We start from the raw sequence: 19,381 nt of genomic DNA, 5'->3' as shown, positions 1-19,381 counted from the left end.
ACTCAGATCCCAACTCCCCCACCCCCAAACCTCAGAGGAGGAGGCTCTAGTGCTCAGGCAGGGAGGGAGGGATGGGAAAGACCAGAAAGCACAAGGGAGGGGACAGTGAGAGGGTCCTGGTTTGCGTGGACAGCTAAAAACAGGAGTTCCTTAAAAAGAAAACAAAAAGGGGTTGGGGATTTAGCTCAGTGGTAGAGCGCTTGCCTAGGAAGCGCAAGGCCCTGGGTTCGGTCCCCAGCTCCGGAAAAAAAAAAGAACCAAAAAAAAGAAAACAAAATTGAGTCCAAACTGTGGGCTATTATATAGCACAATTGGCAGAGAGCTTTGTCCCATGCTTGTGCTTTGAACCCTGGTCACACATAAGAGGATAGCAGTAGCCACCCCCTGCAATGCCAGCACAGGAGGCCTGACCTGGAGGAACAGAAGTTCAAGGCCACCTTGGGGGCTACATACTGAATTTGAAGCTGTGTCTGGGGTACATACATAGACCTTGTCTTAAAAAAGAGAAACACCAATAAGAGCCGCCCCCACCCCAGTTCTCTGCAGATTCCGAAGAATGAAATAGTCATTATAGTGGCATTATAGTCAACGGCAGGCCTCCTCCTGTCCCCTCCCTTTCCAGATACAGGAATTTAAACAAACAAAAGACCCCAAAAGAGCAAAAACAGCTATCAGCCAGGTATGCTAGCACATGCATTTAATCCCAGCACTGGTTGAGGCAGAGGCAGGAGGATGTCTGAGTTCAGCACCAGCCTGGTCTCCGTGCTGAGTTCCAGGCTAGCTAGGGCCACACTGTCTCAAAAAAGTGTCACACACTTTGTCTCAAAAGCAAAAACAAACAAAAACTACGCTATCAAGGGCTGAGGAAGGGTAAGAACTACTCCACTTACCTAGCAGGCTCACAGCCCTGCATTTAAACGTCAGGACGGCAAAAACAAACACACCCAATCGTAGCTGATCCCTCCTGAGTCCCACAAGCAAGTCCTTGCTTCCATGGAAGATTTAGCTCATACACCCCTTCTTCCCCACCCTGTCCCCGTCACCTGCCCTCTCTCTGACCCCTGCCCCCAACCCAGGACCCTGGAGTCATGACTTAGTGAGGTTGTTATTTTGTTTTTTGTTTCTGTGACTTTGAAACTGCTCTTCTTCATCGTGGAACTATGCTGACCGCTCCACCCTTTTCCATGTTTTGTCCTTTCTCTCTACGAGTTTCCCAACAATGCCATGCCGTGAGCCCTGGGGGTGGGGTGGGGTGGACTTGGGAAGATGTGCATTCTTCATCCACCTCCATCCTCACCCCGAGAGACAGGGGCAGAGACAGAAATCCAGGCAGGCTCTGCCCTGCCGGGATCCAAGGAAGTCAATGTTGAAGGTTCAGGGATCATGGTTTAGATCTCACTGCCAGGGCAGGCAAGGCCTGTGGGCTCTAAAGTAGGACTTCCTTCTGCTACTGGACAGTACGTTCTGTAGCTGCGATAAAACACCATGACCAACTAATAGAAGGAAGAATTTATTTTAATCTATGGTTCCAGAGGGTTAAGAGTCCATGATGGGGTTGGAGAGATGGCACTGTGGTTAAGAGCACACTGACTGCTCTTCCAGGGGACCTGAGTTCAATCCCCAGCAACCACATGGTGGCTCACAACCATCTGTAATGGGATCCGATGCTCTCTTCTGACATGTCTGAAGAGAACAGCAGTGTACTCACATACATTTAATTAATTAAAAAAAAGAGTCCATGATGGTGGAGTGTAGGGAGACAGGCTTCTAGTGACATGCTCCCTCCAGCAAAGCCACACATAAGCCTCCCCAAACACTGCCAACTGGGACCTGGTATCCTAATATCTGAGCCTAGGGGGGGATATTTCATTCAAACCACCACAGCCAGGAGCCCGATTTCTTCAGAGCCTTTACTCCAGATCAAAGCTCGTCATCAGATACGGTGCCTTTCTCTTGGCAGCTGCCTTGGGGTCCTTCTTGCTTCCCCATTTCAATGAGACTCAGAGAGAGGCCACAGTGTGGCATGTGGTTGGTACATGCGCAGCATGAGGTTGGCTGTGCCTCTTTCCCCCACTTGACTTCTCCACCGGAAACAGGCAGACCAGGATGCATGGTGAGGTTCAATGCTAGAGTCCCTTCTGAACGAAGAAGCTGCAACAGGACTGGGGGCATGGCTCAGCAGGTAAGAGCTTTCACTGTGCACACATGAGGGCCTGCATTCAAATTCCTAGTACCCAAGCAAAACAAAACCAGGCTCAGCCATATCAATCCCAGGGCTGTGTCAGTGTAGACAGGAGACTAGCTGGGCTGTTCTGGCAGACAGCCTAGGCGCAGGCTCAGCCAGAAACCCTGCCTCAGAGAAATAAGGTGGAGAGTGGGAGATTGGACACCCAACATCTCCTGTGGCCTCTGCGTGTGCCTCTGGGCATGCACCTGCACACACAGAGAGAAGGTGCAACAGGAGTGCTTCTATTTGGACCTGGTGGAGAACCTCTTGGTTGCGTGTGGCTGTGTGAGGAAGCATGGGAGAGCTGAGGACTAAGTAATGGTGGTGGATAGCCCAGGTTTTTGACTGGCGTGCAGAGCCCCAACGGTCTAAAGGACAGTGGGACATTATTCAACGTTACAGAAGGACTCAAAAGAGATGGAAACCTCGTCCACACCAAAATAGCCTTCTTCAGGCTCATCAAAGACCAGGTAGACTCAGATGCTTCGTTATTGGTGGGTAGACACACGGTGATCTGTCCATATAAGGGACTGTTCCTGAGCATGGAGAAAGAGAAAACTATTAACGTGCACGTCAACATGACAGCACCCAAGTTCACCATGTCATGCATTGGTGCAAAATCTACACTTCAAGATTGCATTGGTGTGGCATGGTGGGGTGGGGAGTGCTGGACAGGAAACAGATGGGTTGCTGTAGGACTGCTGTGGAAGGAGCATCCCTACAGAGCAACAGAGGTGGGGTGTTTGGGAGGAAGAAGTGTTTTATTGATGGATTACTGTAGTGGTTACATGCCTCTATGAATTTGTCAAAAAAATTATATAGATAAGATATATCGATACATAAATGGATATGAGATTCCGTAAGCATGCACAAAATAACGAGAAGCTCTCGTTGGGGCTGGGGATGTACTTGTTTACAGTGCTTGTCTGGCATGCATGAAGTCCTGGGTTCCAGCTCCATCGCTGTGTAAACAGAGTGTGGTGATGCATGCCTGTAAGTCCAGCTCCCAAGGAGGTACAGACGGGAAGATCAGAAGTTCAAGGTCATCCTCGGATGTATAGCCAGTGTGTTTGAGGTCAACTGGAGCTAATATGAGACTAGGTCTTGGTGGAGGGGGCATAGTTAGTATTCATAATGAGCCTGTAATAGGAAGGTCACCAGGGTGGGATGGGGAAGAGGAGGAGGGGCAGGGAGAGGGTCAGAAGAGGGAAGGGTCCAGGGTCTTAACCCAGGGTAATTTTGAACAATGTGCTTCATTGTATGTGGCCTTGCCTGCATTGGAGGATTTGGGCATGAGAGCTAGCATGTCTGCTTTGCAGTTTTGTTTCGGACAGGGTCTTGCTATGTAGCCCAGGCTAGCCTTAGCCAGGAATTACTTGGGCAGGCCAGGCTGGCCTTGGTCTTCCTGCCTCCTAGCTTTTTCTTTGCCGGGCCTTGACCCCAGGACTTCCTGTCTACTCAGCAAGCTCTCTACCACTAAGCTGCTCCGGGGGCCCAAGGGTCAGTTTGGTACTTTCTGCAAGGACAGAGAAGCCTCCCCCACCACACCTGTTCCCACCAGGCCCTCAGATTGTGGCCATTTGTCCTCATCCAAGGGAGGGGAAAACACACAGTGAGAAACTGAGTTTCCCAAGCCGGCTCTGCCGATGACCACCTCCACCTCATCTGCAAAATGGAACCACAGCCCACAATTTGCTGGGCCCTGTGTCGACTTTCAGGGCGACAGGCCAGTTTGAATTCCTCACACATGCTTTTTCCCCCCTTCCTCTGTGTAGACCAGGCTGGCCTCAAACTCAGAGATCCACCTGCCTCTGCCTTTGCTAGGATTAAAGATGGGCACCACCAACCCAGTCTTTTGTCTGTTCTTTAGAGATGAGTCTTGCTGTGCAGCTCTGTCTGGCCTCTCCGTCCTCCTGCGTCAGTCTCTAGGGTGCTGTGACTACCCTGTTGTGTGCTACACCTGGCTCTGATATTTATTTATTCGTTTGATTGCTTGTTTATTGGCACAAGTATGCCCCATGCAATATTCGCTGTCTACAACACTACACGTCAAACACCTCACTAGAAAGAGTGTTCGTTTATCTGGAATTCAAATTAAACCGGTCTGTCAGCTTTTACCTCACAGGGGACACAGGTGGGTGACAGGAAGGAACTAAATGGCGGTGACTGCAGGGTGGGACATCTTCTACTCCATAATCTCCCCTGAAGCATGTATTGATTGGATTTGACCGGGCATCTCACCTCCTCCAGGCAGCCTCCCAGATTGTGAGCTCTGCTGCTCCTTCAGTCCCAGCTCAAGGCTGTCAGACTTGTCAGACTCACTCCTTGGTTCCAGGCAGTCATCTCCTATGCCTTGGCGTCATCTCCTATGCGTGGAGACAGGGCTGGGTGTCTCAGTACCGACAGCGGGGACAGTGTGCATGGTGGGTCTTCCTTTCCTGGCTGGTGGCTGAGTGGCAGCGATACTCTTACATAATCAGTCTCTCTCTCCTCCTTCTTTTTCCAGAGCTAGACTTCACACTGAGCAGCTGCAGTCGGGAGAAACCAGAGAAAGCGCCACCCAGCCCCAGATTCCAAGAGGCCTGCTGGGGACTCCCTTCTCTTCCTCCTCCTTCTCCTCTCCCTCTTCCTCCTCCTCCTGAGACCCCAAAGCCACTGTCTCACACCACTTCCTGAGCCGCAATGGAGCTCCCAGCCACCGCCCCCTGGCTGTCCTCTACCCTGACAAGCAGATAGGGCGGCCGGTAGCTACCCCAGGAGTACCTGCCCCCTCTCAGCCTGGGGCAGCCCTTCCTGGACTTGGTGGCCACCTTTGCTGACCTGAGGCCATGTAGGCCCTGGCTCAGGCTTCCGGATACACTGCTGGGGACAGTGCCTCTGCTCTCAGGGGGCACCCAGTGCACCATCATGCCCTGGGGACTCGCCTGGTTATACTGTGAGTACTGGGGGTGGGGAGTTGTACCTGGGGATCCTGTCCTGGGAGGCCTTGGTGGGTGGGTGGGTGGTTCTACTGTAACCATAGCAACCAGGGCAGTTCTTGCTGGTAAGAGGTTGAAATGCTTCCCAGAAGGGTTGCAGGCAGCCTCAGGGATGGGGGGGGGGTGTCCACAGCCACCCTCTGCTCTGCCTGCTCTGACCTCAGGCTCAGAGGTACAAGCTGGGTGGGTGCAGCGACACAGGATGGGGCAGGCACTGGGGTGGGTGGCAGCTTCTCACCTCTGCGGTCTCATTGGCTCTGGAGAGCAGGGTGGGGACAGAGGTGCTGGAAAGAGGCTTTCCATCTTTCTGGGTGTGGCTAGTGGGGGGCGGGGAGGGCACAACACGTGGGAAAGAAGAGGCCTGGAGAAGGTAGCCAGTTCCCCTGTACCCCTCCCTCCATAACGGGCCAAAATTAAAAAAGCAGGAAGAAACAATACTCCTGGTAAAGAGAAAAATGAGTTGAAATGAGGACAGAAATTGGGAAAGGACCTGCTGGGGTGTGTCTGTGCCTGCTGGGTGGGAGCCGGGTGGAGACCCTCACAGATGCCAAGACTCAATGGCAGCCACAGGGCTACTGGTGAGTCATTGTCATGACTTGACATGACTCTCATCCCCACTGTGACTTGAAGTTAGGCACCCAGGAACTGTGTACCAAATAACTGAGGTGGGGGCTTGGACCCACAAGGCTTCTGAGAGGAGCCGGGCTGTCTCTGGTGTGTGGATCCTACAAAGGTGAGGGACATTCAGAATGGGTGAAGGACCCAGCCAGACCCAGTGTTCTGGAAGCTTTCACACCTTAATGGAACGTGGGTAGAAGTATGGATGAGGGTCCTCTCGAGGACTCAAAGGCTAGGTGGTATTCTGGTAGGGGTAGGAGGATGGGGACAGTGTCCCAAGGAGAGAGACAGTGTGCAAAGGAGAGAGTTAAGGGTCAGTTCCTGAGGGAGAAGTGATTACATTTAAAGATTTAGTGTTATCGTTTTTAATTATGTGTGTGCATGTGGATATGCACAAGTGAGCTGGTGTCCTGGGAGGCCAGAGATTAGGTCTCCCTGGAGCTGGGGTTATGGCCATCTGGCATGGGTGCTGGGAACTGAACATGGGTCTTCTAAAAGAACAGGAAGTGCTCTGAACCTCTGAGGCACCTGTTCAGCCCCAAATGATTTCATTTATTTACTGTGTGGGAAGGGTGGGTGCACATGGTGGGGGGGGGGGGAGGAGAGTTTGTTCTCGCCTTCCGACATGTGAGTCCTAGGGATTAAACTCAGGTCCCGGGTTGCCAGACTTGATGGCAAGTGCCTGTATTGGCTGAGCCATCTCACCAGGCTCACCTGAGGGGAAGTGAGACTGGAGAGGCCTGGTGGAAGGAAGGAGTGTTTCAGATGGCATCTCTCGGGACTTGGCAGGGACTGTCTGTAGGGAGAGGTTGGCAGGGCAGGGCCCACCTTACAGGGGTTCTGAGGGACCTGGAGGATGTCAGATTATCTTAACATCACCACAGATTTGTGACTTGGCTCTGTCAATGTATTTTCCTCCTAGTTCTGGGGACTAGAGATCTGAAATTGGGGTGTCACTGGTCGCCATAGTCTCTGAAGGCTCTAGGAGGGGGGAGGGTTTTGCCTCCTCCAGCTTCTGGTGGCTCCTGGAGTTCCTCGGCATGTGGTGGTATTACCAGTTTGCACACTGTCCCCATCTGCAAGGCCTTTCCCTCTGTGACATCTTTCTCTTGAAACACCAGCCATTGGATGTAGTTCTCCCTAAGCCCAGGACAACCTCACGTTGAGAAACCTCTGCTTTAATTACACCTGCAATGAGCCAATTTCCAAATAAAGCCATTCTTAGAGTGTAGGTGAATACGAGTTTGGGAGGGGGATGCTATTCAACCCATTTTACAGACTCACATTGGTCAGTGGGGATGGAGGTGACAAACTTCATTTACCCTGCTAGAAATGGCTACCTTGTTGCAGGGGGCACATGTCCCCCTCTCCTCCCACCAGTGTCTGGGACAGGTTAAGTCTTCTACCTCAGCTTGTGCTTCTAAATCCTGGTTCTTGTCTCTGGGGGGAGGGGACAGGAAAGCCTGACCAGGTCAGTGGGACACTGGTTGTGTGGCTCCTAGGATGCAAGGGTGACTGCTAGCTACTCCTGAGTTTTCAGCTACACTGTCCCTGCCTGGTCCCCGCGTCTCCTGGTGGAAAAACACACTTGTAATTAGAAATGGCGGACTGGCTGCAAGGGTGTTGCATCTGGGGGAAGGCAGGTTACCTACGGACAGGCTTTTCAGGGGTGGCCTGCATGCCTGCCATGCTAGGCTCAGGTGCTGTGGTAATTCTAAGATCCTGTCATAGTTTGCCTTCTATTGCTGTGCTAAAACACCATGCTTAAAAGCAACATAGTGAGGAAGGGGTTTATCTCGGCTTATGGTTGTAGTTCACCATGAAGGGAAACCGGGGGTGGGGAGGTGGGGGTGAGGAGGTGGGGGTGGGGGCTGACATAGAGACCATGGAGAGAACAGCTCCTCACTGGCTTGCTATCCATGGCTTGATGCTTCTTATACCAGACAGAACCACCATCCAGGGGTGACTCTTCCCCCTGCGGGCTGAGCCCACCCCCCACCTCAATCATTAACCACGAAAATGCCACAGAGTTGCCTATAGGCAATCTGTTGGGGGCATTTTCTCAACTTAGGCTTCCCTTCCTGGATAACTAAGTCTAGCTGGTATCCACAGGGCATGAAACCAGCTGGGACAAACCTGACTCCTATCTTAAGGACACATTGGGTAAAGCCATAGGCCCCTACAAAGCAGCATGATCCGTGGGGCGGGACCTGGTGCTTGACAGGCTACAGTGACTGCTAGGCTGCTGAGAGGAAGGAAGACCCATTATGGATTGGATAGAACACCCCAGCCCAAGAGGTGAAGGCTGTTGTTGTTGCTGCTGCTGCTGCTGCTGTCCCTGTGGACCAGATGTAGCTGTTAGCATTACCAGTTTGAGTGTCACTCGGGTCCACGGTTCCTAGTGGCTGTCATCTCAGCCTAGCGCTTTCTCCACCTGTTGGATCAGAAACGTGGAGAGGAGTCGGTCCACCCATACCTTAGCCAACTCCCTAGGGACTCAGATGCCCCCTCCCATTTCCATTCCCAGAATCCACCTCTCCCTTCAGGTGTGAGGCTCAGTACCCCCAGATCATGCTGTGGTTATAGCTTTAGCTCTTCATTTTCCCAAGATGCTATGACCTGGCCAGGTGATGAGTGACCCTGGCAAGTAGTACTAGTGGGGAACGTCCTGGGTTGGGGCAGAAGCCTCAGATGGTTTTAGGAGTGGGTAGACTAGGTGTGGGGGCCCAGCACTGTGTTTTTTGTTTGTTTGTTTATTTAAATGTATTTTACATTTTATTACAAAATAATAATTTATTACAAAATAAAATGTAAAATACATTTAAATAAACAAAATAAAATGTAAAATACATTTAAATAAACAAACAAAAGGGGCTTTGTGTGTCACAGTGCCTGTGTGGAGGTCAAAGGGCGGTTTGCAGGAGTTCTCTCCGTCTACCACGTGGTTCCTGGGAGAATTGAACTCGGGTCATCAGGCTTGGTAGCAAGCCCCTCTACCCACTGAGCCATCTTGTAGGCCCAATATTGGTCATGTTTATTTGCTCCTTCAGCCCAATACTGTGTTCGGTGCATGGAAAAGATTGATTCTTACCAACTTGCCTCCTTGTAAGAAAGTGGTTGTCAGGGTTCTGCAGAAGCTGTGGTTTGTATGGAGAGCAGGGCCTGAGTTGATCCAAGTCTCAGGGGAAACAGAGAGTGCTCCTAGTACTTGGTCCAGCAAGTGGGGACAAGCAGGGTGGGCCTGGAGAATGGGAAGAGAAGCCAGTGGAGATACAAAGACAGAAGCCTTCAGTGTGTCAGGAAGTGAGAGGAAAGAGATCCAGCTAGAGATGTCTACTTGTTACAGATTAGGGAAGTAAGAGCCTGCCTGGCTGTCTTGACCAAAAGGAAGAGGGAAAAAAAGAAAAGAAAAGGTTAATTATTGGGCTTGACAACATCAACAGTAATAGATACTAAGGTGGGCATGGCTCGAACCTTTTATCCCAGTACCCAGGAAGAAAAGGCAGGTGGATCTCTGTGAGTTCAAGCTAGTCTGGTCTACAGAGAAAGTTCCAGGTCAGCCAGGGCAACAACTGACGGAGATCATTTAAGAATGTCCCAGCGTGGGATTGGGGATTTAGCTCAGTGGTAGAGCGCTTGCCTAGGAAGCGCAAGGCCCTGGGTTCGGTCCCCAGCTCCGAAAAAAAGAACCAAAAAAAAAAAAAAAAAAAAGAATGTCCCAGCGCGTAAGGATGAGTGTAGCGCATAAGGATGAGTGTAGCGATCTCCCACAGATACCTGGCACAGTTATTTATTTGCATCCTGTTTTTCAAAGCACAAGCAGTTGAAGCCACCCTTCATGCGGTTGGTATCATTGGTTCCTGTTTCCTCAGGAAGGTCCCCGAGCATATCTTAGATATTCCCCAAAGCGTACATCCCCATGAGTAGCCTCCCCCGTCAATAAATAAATCTTAGAGGAGGAGGATGCCGCTTAAGTCTTTGTCAGCAGATCTTTCCTGTTTCTTTCTAGTTTATGAGTTTAATGGGTCAAAGGTTGTAGAGTTTAAATCCATTTCGTTATTAAACAGGCCAAATGTATTTCCAGGCTGAGAACTCTCTTGGCAGCATCGGGATTATTAAAATGAAATCATCTTCATTTCCTTGTCCTTGGTTGGCTTGGTGTGTGTGTGTGTTTGTTTCTCTGATTTCAGACTAGGTCTAATTGCTTTCATTTGAATTTGTTTCTTTCTAGTAAGATTGGCCCTTTGGGTATCTGCTGCTCCTTCATGTTTCTTTCATCTACTCGATCCCTATTCATATTTATTGTAAATTCTCTCAACTATTCCCCTCCCTCTCCATTCAAGGGTACAGAGTCCAAGGGCTGTTTTTGAGGTCACAGTGACACCTAGTGGTAATGCCTGGTACTGTCTCAAAACACTGCCCTTTATTGTTGGTTGGCCCAGTGTAGGAGGTCTGTTTAGCATCTCAGAGCCATCAGACTGGAAGAAGCTAGGAGATGGTACATCTAATGAAAAAACAATCGAGCTTTGAAAACTTGTCACTCCAAAGGGCTGAGAGGTGTCTTGGAACCTGGATGATATACTTACCCAAAGAGCAGGAACTAGGGGAGATTGGAGACTATACCTTGGGGACTCTCTGACCAGGGCGGGGTTCGCTTGCTACTCCAGGTGACAAGTCCTCCTTAGGGCTCTGCGTGCGCCTACCTTTCCCATCAGTACTTGTTATCCTTGGAAACGGATGATAGGTGATACAGCTATGCACACCAGGTGGAGTACAGACACAGTGCCTGGCGCTCATGGGCTCTTGTTGGGTATGTCCCACAGGTCTTGGGATCCTACTTGACGTGGCTTTGGGAAACGAGAATTTGGAGATATGGACTCTGGCCCAAGATAAAGAATGTGATCTTACAGGCTACCTTCGGGGCAAGCTGCAGTACAAGAACCGGCTTCAGTACATGGTAACCAGGGGAATACTAAAATGGATCCCTAGTCCCAAGCCCCAAGGTTCACCAGGAGCAGAGCTCACTCCCACCTCTTATCTGTGTCAGCCCCAGAGTTACAGTTACTCTCTCCACCCTTCCCTACCACATAACCAATGTGTGTCACTGTATCTCTCCCCACCATCTCCCTCCCCATCCCCCACTCCTCAGTTGACCTTTAAGTCTACTTCCTTATGGCTTTCATCCTGTAACTCTGAAAGGCCTCTGGGGACTCCATGGGGGGGTCTTAGGTACTTATTAGTAGGGGAGACAAAGGCCTTCAAGTCAGAGAATTTGGTTCCTTTTGGAAACTGGAGATGTCCACACGGTGTGGCAGACTTTCTGCATGGCTGGGTTAGTTTCTATTCTGCTTTGTTGTTGTTGATTTTTGTTTGTTTTGTTTTGCTCCTCCTCTTTTACAGATGTTTGTATCCCAGACCAGCCTTGAACTTATTACTTATAGAGGATAGATGACCTTTAACTCTTAATCCTCCTGCCTCTGCTTTCTGAGGGCTGGTTCACAGAAGGGTGTCGCCACTCTGCCTAGTTCACACAGTGCCGAGGCCTCATGCAAATCCAGGGCCCGAGTCCAATTCCCAGAACCCGCATAAAGGCAGAAGGAGAGAACCAACTCCTGAAAGTTATCCTTTGACGTCCACATCTGTGCTGAGAGGGATGTCTACGCCTGCACAGACAGACAGACACACACATACACATACGATTAATAATAACAATAAATAATGTGTGAGACTCCAGGCTTATTGATATTCAGTGTATTCACAGAGCTGTGCAAAGGTTAACCTTTGTGAGCATCAAATGAACCATATTCTTTACTTCCAAAGTACTATGTCTTCCCGAGAATCCTGGGTTCATACCCTGGGCCTAAAACCAGCTCTTACTGGACTTGTGGATCTGATCTCACCCTTCCCCCTACCTCCTTTGTCCCAGAGGAAAGAGAGCTGTCTTTTAGTCCAGTTGCCCAGAGCTATCTTCTCACTAGAGGACCTGTCTGTTGTCAAGCTGCTAGGCTGGGTTCCTCTCTTGGGGGTCCTGTCTAAACAGTGTCTGCCTCGGATCTCACAGTTTGTTCCTGTTCTTCTTCAGAAACATTACTTCCCCATCAACTACAGGATTGCTGTGCCTTATGAGGGGGTACTCAGAGTGGCCAACATCACGAGGCTGGTGAGGACCCTTCCTGGGATGGGGAGCTGCGCCCTGCCTCCTATGATGCCCTCAGAAGCATGTGGGTCTTGGCAGGTTGTCCTACTGACCAGGGGCCTTTCCCTAGCCACTCAAGCCAGCCTGCCACTAACCTAGGCCCAAGGTTGTCTGGTGGCCACTGTGGGTGACTGAAGGCTCCCAGGCAGTGGCACCTTCTGTGGGGTAGGGGAGTGGTTGGTGCCCAAAGGCCTATGCTTGCGCTTCACCGATGCCTCCTGTCCCTGCAGCAGAAGGCCCATGTGAGTGAGCGAGAGCTGCGGTACCTGTGGGTCTTGGTGAGCCTCAACGCCACTGAGTCTGTGCTGGATGTGCTGCTGGAGGGACACCCATCCTGGAAGTATCTACAGGAGGTTCAGACATTGCTGGAGAATGTTCAGCGGAGCCTCATGGTGAGCTGTGTGCTTTCGCTTGTGGGTCTGACAGGTGCTGGCAAAGGGCTACGAAGGGTGAGGTCTACCATGTGCGGAGCATGGGAGACACGTGAGGGATGGGGACAGAAAGGATTTGGGACCCTGTTTCAAGCTTACATGGGAGCTCTTTTTTTTTTTTTTTAAAGATTGAGTTTTTTTTTTATTATTTTATTATTGTCATTTTTTATTTTATAGCCCATTGAGTGCAATTATTGCTGCCCACTGTTCACCACCAATGCTGGCCTTGTACAGGTGCTGTGAGGTAACCAGAGCTGCAGTACACTCATGGGTGCACCAGGCATCTCCATAAGACAGCATTATTTATTTGCTTTTTGAAAGAGTTTCATTCCGAAGCCCTGCCTGCCCTGGAACTTGCTGTGTAGATCAGACTTTGCCTCTTGTGTCCTGAGTCTTAGGCAAGCCAGGGAATCCTCTGACTTCATTTTTGCACCTGAAAAATGAGGCTCTTCTAGAGAGGGGAGAAAGAAGGGAAGGGGGCAGGAATATAGTGAAAATTTTGGTTTCTTTCTTTCTTTTTTTTTCTTTTCTTTTTTTTTTCGGAGCTGGGGGACCGAACCCAGGGCCTTGAGCTTGCTAGGCAAGCGCTCTACCACTGAGCTAAATCCCCAACCCCAAATTTTGGTTTCTTTAAAAACACAGAAATATTCTACAAATGTGTTTTCATTTTAATTCCAAGTATGGAAGGTGGGGCTGCTTCAGACTGTCCACAGCAGTGACTATGATTTGCCTCGTGCTCTAGCAGAGGCATGATTTTGCCAGCTACAGACAGTTTCTACGAGTGTGTGATGTTTGGATGGATGGATGGATGGATGGATGGATGAATAGATGGATAGATGGATAGATGGATAGATAGGTAGATAGATAGATGGATAGATGGATAGATAGATGGATGGATGGATGGATAGATGGATGGATGGATGGATAGATGGATGGATGGATGGATAGATGAATGGATGGATAGATGGATAGATGGATAGATGGATGGATAATGGATGGATGGATAGATAGATAGATGAATAGACGGATGGATAGATGGATAGATGGATGGATAATGGATGGATGGATAGAAGGATAGATAGATGGATGGATGGATGGATAGATGGATGAATGGATGGATGGATAGATGGATGGATGGATGGATGGATGGATGGATGGATGGATGGATGGATAGATAGGTAGGTAGATAGATAGATGAATAGATGGATGGATAGATGGATGGATGGATGGATGGATGGATGGATGGATGGATGGTAGATAGATGGATAGGTAGAAGGGGTTGTTTTGGCCACCTGGTGGTTAGGTGTGGTTTGTTGCAGTTTGTTGAATAGTCATGCACAAAGAGAGGAGAAGAAGAGATTAGATATCCTGATGGTGGGCGAAGATCAAACTTGCCTCAAGGAACTGACACCCTAAGCAGCAGGAAGTAGTCTACCGATATCACCGCCCTCTTTCCCCTCTGCCCTTTTTTTCTCTACTATTTAGTGTTAGGGGGCAGAGAAGGGTGGAAGAAAAAAAAAAGAACCCACAAAGTAGTCAAAGGTTCAGTTACAAGGGGGGATGGCAGGAACTTTCAGAGTGTTAAAACGGTTCTGTGTAGCTCGGTGACAGTGGACCCACGGCACTATGTTTCTATCAAAAACCCATGGAGGGTGAGCCATAATGACTATGACTTGAGTTTAGAAAGAACACGGGAAGGAAAAGAGATAGTGTGATATGATTATAACTGGCACACTGGGGGCTAATGAGGGAAGATGTTAAGTGCAAGGCCAATCTGGGCTACATGGCGAGAGCCTGTCTCAGAAGCAACCCTCAAAACCATTTGATCACCCAACCAAAAAGCCCCCCGAGCGGTAACCTGACAGACATGTCCTTGCCTCCTCAGGCCCTTGCTGTACACCTGCTGGGACACATACTTGCTCCTCTGCTCAGCCAGCTGCCTGGCTTCCCCAGCCCACAGCCAGATCATTTGACACCAGCTGGGAGTGTCTGATGATGAAAGGGTTGGGGACAGGCGACTGTTTTTGCAGCTGTCTGGAACTTCTCCTGGGATGGCTCTCCCAGTTCCTCCTAAGAAGGTCACAGGGATTTGCCCTTTTGTGCCTGTGAGCAAGATGGGTGTCCTGGGCGAGCGGACTGGCTTGAGGAAGAGACCGTTTCTGCCTTTGTTTCACTCATTGAACAGACTCCAGAGAGGCTCACGGGAGTGAGGCTGAGCAGGAGAGTGTGAGGCCCCGGTCCTCCGATTCTGGTCCTGGGCTCTCTGACTGAAGCTGGGCATAGAGATGGTTTTATTATTCAGATGTAGTTGGGTCTCATCCCTTTTCCTTCCCCTCTCTGCTGCTGGTGGTTTAGCCAGAGTGCTGGGTACTCCCTCTGCCGCTTACCCAGCTCTACAGTCAGATTTTTGTTTTGTTTTGATTTGTTTTATTTTTTGGCCTAGAACTCAATCTGTAGACTAGTGTAGACTAGGCTGGCCTTGAATTCACAGAGATCTGCCTCTCTCTGTCTCCTCAGTGCTGGTATTAAAGCCACACACGAACCATCTCCTGGCTTGCAGTCAGCCTTTAATCTTCTTCCTAACACTGTTAACTGTCTGTGATGTAACTTTGAAGATGGATTTCACTTACTGCCTTTGTCCAGGAGAGGGTGATGTCAGAGGTCAGGTCCTGGGACCCAAATACTAGGTGTGTTTTCCCAACGGTATAACCTTGAACAAGTTGTTTCACCCCTGGGCTTTTAGATCATCACTTTTAAGCCTGGATCTTTTGCAGCCATAAAACAAGGATTCAGCGACTTTGTCCTATCTCCTCATCCATTGGAAGACATCTGGATTCTGGGTTCTGCAGTGTCCTAGTCTTACCTCCCAACCCCAACTTACTCTCGCTGTTTCCTTCAGAAACTGGGCCTGGGACGATCGCTCAGTGTCAAGAGCACTTGCTGCTCTTGCTCTTGGACCCTAGGGTCCAAGTCAGCTGGCTCACAACTGAAGCTCCAGGAAGTTCAGCAGCTCCTACTGGCCCCCATGGGCCTTCACACATACACGGAGCACACACGTGTGTATACACACTCATATGCATACATAAGAAAAACTAAGGAAAGAAAAGGCAACTGAGAAAACAGAGTGGGGGCTAAGGCAAGAGGGAGCACACATCGCATCATAATGTAAAGCCTGCTGCCTTGACTATTTTTAGTGTACAGTGTGGCGGTGTTAATTACACTCACGGGGCTGTACGTCACCCCCATCCATTTCTGGCACATTCCATCACCTCACGCAGAAACTGTATACATGAAACAGTCTTTTCTCGCCTCTTTCTACCCCCAGTAACAACCTGTAATCTGTCCTTTTTCCCATTACGTATTTACTTTTTCCTTCCATACAGTTTCTGAGATGGGTGATATACCATTTCTCCTTTCGTGTCTGCCTGCGTGTATTTGATAAAGTTTTCAATGGATAAACTTTATCCATTATTTGGACAAAGTTGAACAGACTGATCCCGAGGTTGGCAAGCTGAGGGCGGCAGGAGATCTGTAAGTTTGGGGCCAGCCTAGGCTACATAGCCAGACTTTGTCTCGGAAACAAAACAAGGACCAGGAGTAGAGAAGCGTGCTTAACCCCAGCACCCAGGAGAGGCAGGTGGATCTCTGTGAGTTCAAGGCTAACCTGGTCCACATATTGAGTTTCAGGCAGTCAGATATATATAGTGAGAGATTCTGCATATATATATATGTGTGTGTGTGTATATATATATGTGTGTGTGTGTATATATATATGTGTATATATATATATATATATATATATATATATATATATATATGCGTACACTGTAGCTGTCTTCAGACACATTAGAAGAGGATATCAGATCTCATTGCAGATGGTTGTGAGCCACCATGTGGTTGCTGGGAATTGAACTCAGGACCTCTGGAAGAGCAGTCAGTGCTCTTAACCACTGAGCCATCTCTCCAGCCCCGAGATCCTGTCTTAAAGCAACAGCAATGGGTGAAATAAAAAAACTGACCACCTTTCAAAACAAAGCAAAGTCAGTGAGGTTCATCCACTTGGCTCGGGGTATAGTTCAGTGGCAGAGTGCTTGCCCAGCATTTGTGAGGCCCTGAGTTCAAACCCTGGCACTGACAAAAAAAAGTATTAATTTCTGGGTCATGGGGTAATGCTATGTTATGTTTGTATTTTTTTTGTTTTTGTTTTTTTGAGGAAGCACTGGTGAGCTTTTTCCAGTTTTTCCTTTAGTTTTATTTGTAGGGTCAGGGTCTCATTTTGTGTCCAGATTGTCTTGGGCTTATGTTCTCCTCCCTCACCTTCCTGAGTGAGGAGTTACATGCATGTCCCCATGTCCAGCTTTAGGCTGTTCTTTGGTCTTTGGAAGACTGTCTCCTGCCTGCTGTTTCTGACTTTAAGTGTCTCTGGTGGAGCAATGGCCCTTAGTGGCAGTAGCTGTCGCTTGGCAAGGGAACATATATGTCTCAGTCATCTTTATCCTTCCAGACAGGGACAGGGCTGTGGGAGGGGCCCCTCCATCACCCTCTTTCTGCCGTTGGCTATGACTTTTCTAGGCTGCTCTGAGTCAGCTTTAACTGGCTGACTTTTAAACCGAATTGTGTTCTCTCATACTGGAAGCCAGAAATCCAGAATCAAGATGTCTCAGGGCCAACTGGCCCCGAAAGGTTACTTGGTTCTTCCACACTTTAGTGGTGCTACATATTCCTTGGCTCTGACCTCTGTCTCACTTCTCACATGGCTCCTGCCTGGCACCTCCCTGTCTTCATGACCTTCCACTGGGGCTGAGGATGTAAGAGTTGTTCTAACATGCATAAGGCCCCAGGTCCTATTTCCAACACTGGCAGAAAAACACCAATTAGTCATTGGGTTTATGATCCTCCCTAAATACACAATGATGTAAACTTGAGAACCCTAATTATGCTGACTCAATTTCCAAAAGGGGTCACATTCACAGGTATTTTAAGGGTAGGACTAAAGGTATTTTGGAGGGCTTGGGCATAAAGTTTAGCCCAGATGCTTCGTCTGAGTTATGGATGCCTTTGGGTAGGTAGCTCAGGCTCTGGATTTCCCATGATGCCTCTAGAGTGACCCTGGGCTTCCCGGGCCAATGGCCGCTCCACACTGTCCTATCTGTTCAGCTTTGAGAAGAGAAGCTATCTGAGCTTGGAGCTGAACTTGGAGTTCAGGTCTGCCTGAGTGATTCATGCCCCAGGGATCCTCATGATTCTTCTCTTGTTCCTTAGGTAGAGGTCTTTGCTTCCTGATGGGCCGTTTTCCCAGGTTGGATGCCGGCAGTCATGCCTAGGCTAGAGCAATAAGGAGGTCCCAGCCTCCTCGTGCCCTGGCTGGTGTAATTACTTTCTGCTGATAGAGAAGCAGAAGCCTCTGTGAGGAGTGACAGCCTCACAGTCTTCTGGTCCCTGAAAGTTGTATTTTATTGAGATAGCTCCAAGCTAGACAGCTGCCTTGGTTTTCTTTCTCTTTATTTGTCCTGACGGTTTCCTCCCTCCCAGGATGTGGAGATTGGCCCTCACGTGGAAGCTGTGTTATCTCTTCTGAGTACCCCTGGCCTAAGCCTGAAGCTGGTGCGGCCCAAAGCCTTGTTGGATAACTGCTTCCGGGTCATGGAGCTGCTGTACTGCTCTTGCTGTAAGGAGCTTCCGGTGGGCGGGGCCGGCAACTGTAGCAGTTCTTGCTGTAAGGGGCTTCTGGTAGGCGGGGCTAGCAACTGAAGGACAAGGGATCTGGGTCCAGGTATGTGGGTAGAGTCCACACTGTCTTGGGGATGCCCCCTTTTCCTGATTGACAGGCTGTTTCTGGAAGCTGGGTTGGGCCCTGAGTATGGGTAAGAGAATGTGTGGTTTGGCTGTTCTGTCCTACAGGTCTTGTTTTTTTTTCTTCTGTCTCTTGCAGGCAAACAAAGTCCCATCTTAAAATGGCAGGACTGTGAGCTGCCCAGGCTCCATCCCCACAGTCCAGAGTCCTTGATGCAATGTGCAGCTACCAACGTGTACCCTTTGCCTCGGCAGCCCCCCACCTCCCTGCCCAGGTCCCCAAGTTCAAACCATGGCCCGTTGCCCTGAGCAATCTGTGTGTTGACCCTGTGTCGGGCCACTGGATGTGTTTCAGAAACCAGCCTGGGTCTGAGACTTTCCTGGATATTGGGTAGGTAGCCCTTTAGGAAAGGCCTCCTGCCTTCTCTTCCACACCCAGGCTTCCTGCCTTCTGTACCTGTGATATCACCTGGAGCCTCGGGGAGGGTTGTGGAGGGGATGGCTGGTTGTTATCCCCTACAGCCACCTCTACCTGTAGCCGGTTCTAAAATCTGCGAACACTGTTGCCCCACAGGTGGGTGGCCAATAACTACTGGGTGCCACATAGGATTCCGGGACTTCCTGGGGCTTTTCAGTTGTGTTGATTGTGGGGTGCTGGACCAAGGACGGACCAATTGCCATATCTTGCCACGACAATGTTCTTCTGGCTCCTTTTTCTATTAAATGGCCATTTGTTTGGTTTGGCTTGCATCTCTGATGGTGAACCTGGAGGGTCTGGGTTTTGGAGATGAAGGGTGGGCTTGGTTCTGCCCTAGGGCTGGGGTTGTCTGGAATCCACAGTGGGCAGAGTCTTACTCGGGACCATTGAGTACTTGGCTCTTTCCGCCCTGTTTAGCTCCCGATGTCTCAGCAGGCCCAAATAATGTCTGCTGGGGTGTCCAGGTGCCTCTCAATTTTATTTGTTCGCCCCTTATGACTTACCCCACAATCCCCATGGGAGCACATCAAAGACCAACTGAGGTCCTTGCCCAAGCTGTCCTTCACCCCCCTGCACTCAAATCAGTGACACCTGGCTTGGAGTTCTAGGTCAGGGATGACAAAGGCCAGGGTGCAGGGGTAGGAAGCAAAGGTGAGTGAC

General features: G+C 49.7%; 1 protein-coding gene and 1 long non-coding RNA gene across 7 annotated transcripts in view; one reads left to right on the top strand and one right to left on the bottom strand.

The window, feature by feature from the left end:
* Il34 (interleukin 34) overlaps window positions 1-18,993 on the top strand; it is a 66,209-nt gene extending 47,216 nt beyond the window's left edge. For 2 of the 6 annotated variants that reach the window (XM_039097930.2, XM_063278199.1), the window contains exons 2-7: window positions 4,734-5,162; window positions 10,647-10,780; window positions 11,906-11,983; window positions 12,250-12,411; window positions 17,983-18,118; window positions 18,383-18,993. In XM_039097930.2, the coding sequence (XP_038953858.1) occupies window positions 5,135-5,162; window positions 10,647-10,780; window positions 11,906-11,983; window positions 12,250-12,411; window positions 17,983-18,118; window positions 18,383-18,552 (708 nt within the window). In that variant the 5' untranslated portion in view covers window positions 4,734-5,134 and the 3' untranslated portion in view covers window positions 18,553-18,993. Of the gene's footprint in view, window positions 1-1,876; window positions 2,183-4,733; window positions 5,163-10,646; window positions 10,781-11,905; window positions 11,984-12,249; window positions 12,412-17,982; window positions 18,224-18,382 lie in introns of those variants that run through there. The other 4 variants (XM_039097931.2, XM_039097932.2, XM_039097933.2 and 1 more) reach the window with 4 other exon arrangements.
* Window positions 1,498-4,607, bottom strand: LOC134483366 (uncharacterized). The gene is made up of 2 exons (XR_010060230.1): window positions 4,469-4,607; window positions 1,498-2,763 (listed from the first exon to the last, which is right to left on the bottom strand). It is a non-coding gene; the product is annotated as an uncharacterized LOC134483366 (long non-coding RNA).
* Window positions 18,994-19,381: the final 388 nt, after the last annotated feature.

Source organism: Rattus norvegicus, chromosome 19 (assembly GCF_036323735.1).
Source record: "Rattus norvegicus strain BN/NHsdMcwi chromosome 19, GRCr8, whole genome shotgun sequence".
NCBI classification, from domain to species: domain Eukaryota; kingdom Metazoa; phylum Chordata; class Mammalia; order Rodentia; family Muridae; genus Rattus; species Rattus norvegicus.
This window is presented reverse-complemented; position numbering and strand designations above follow the sequence as displayed.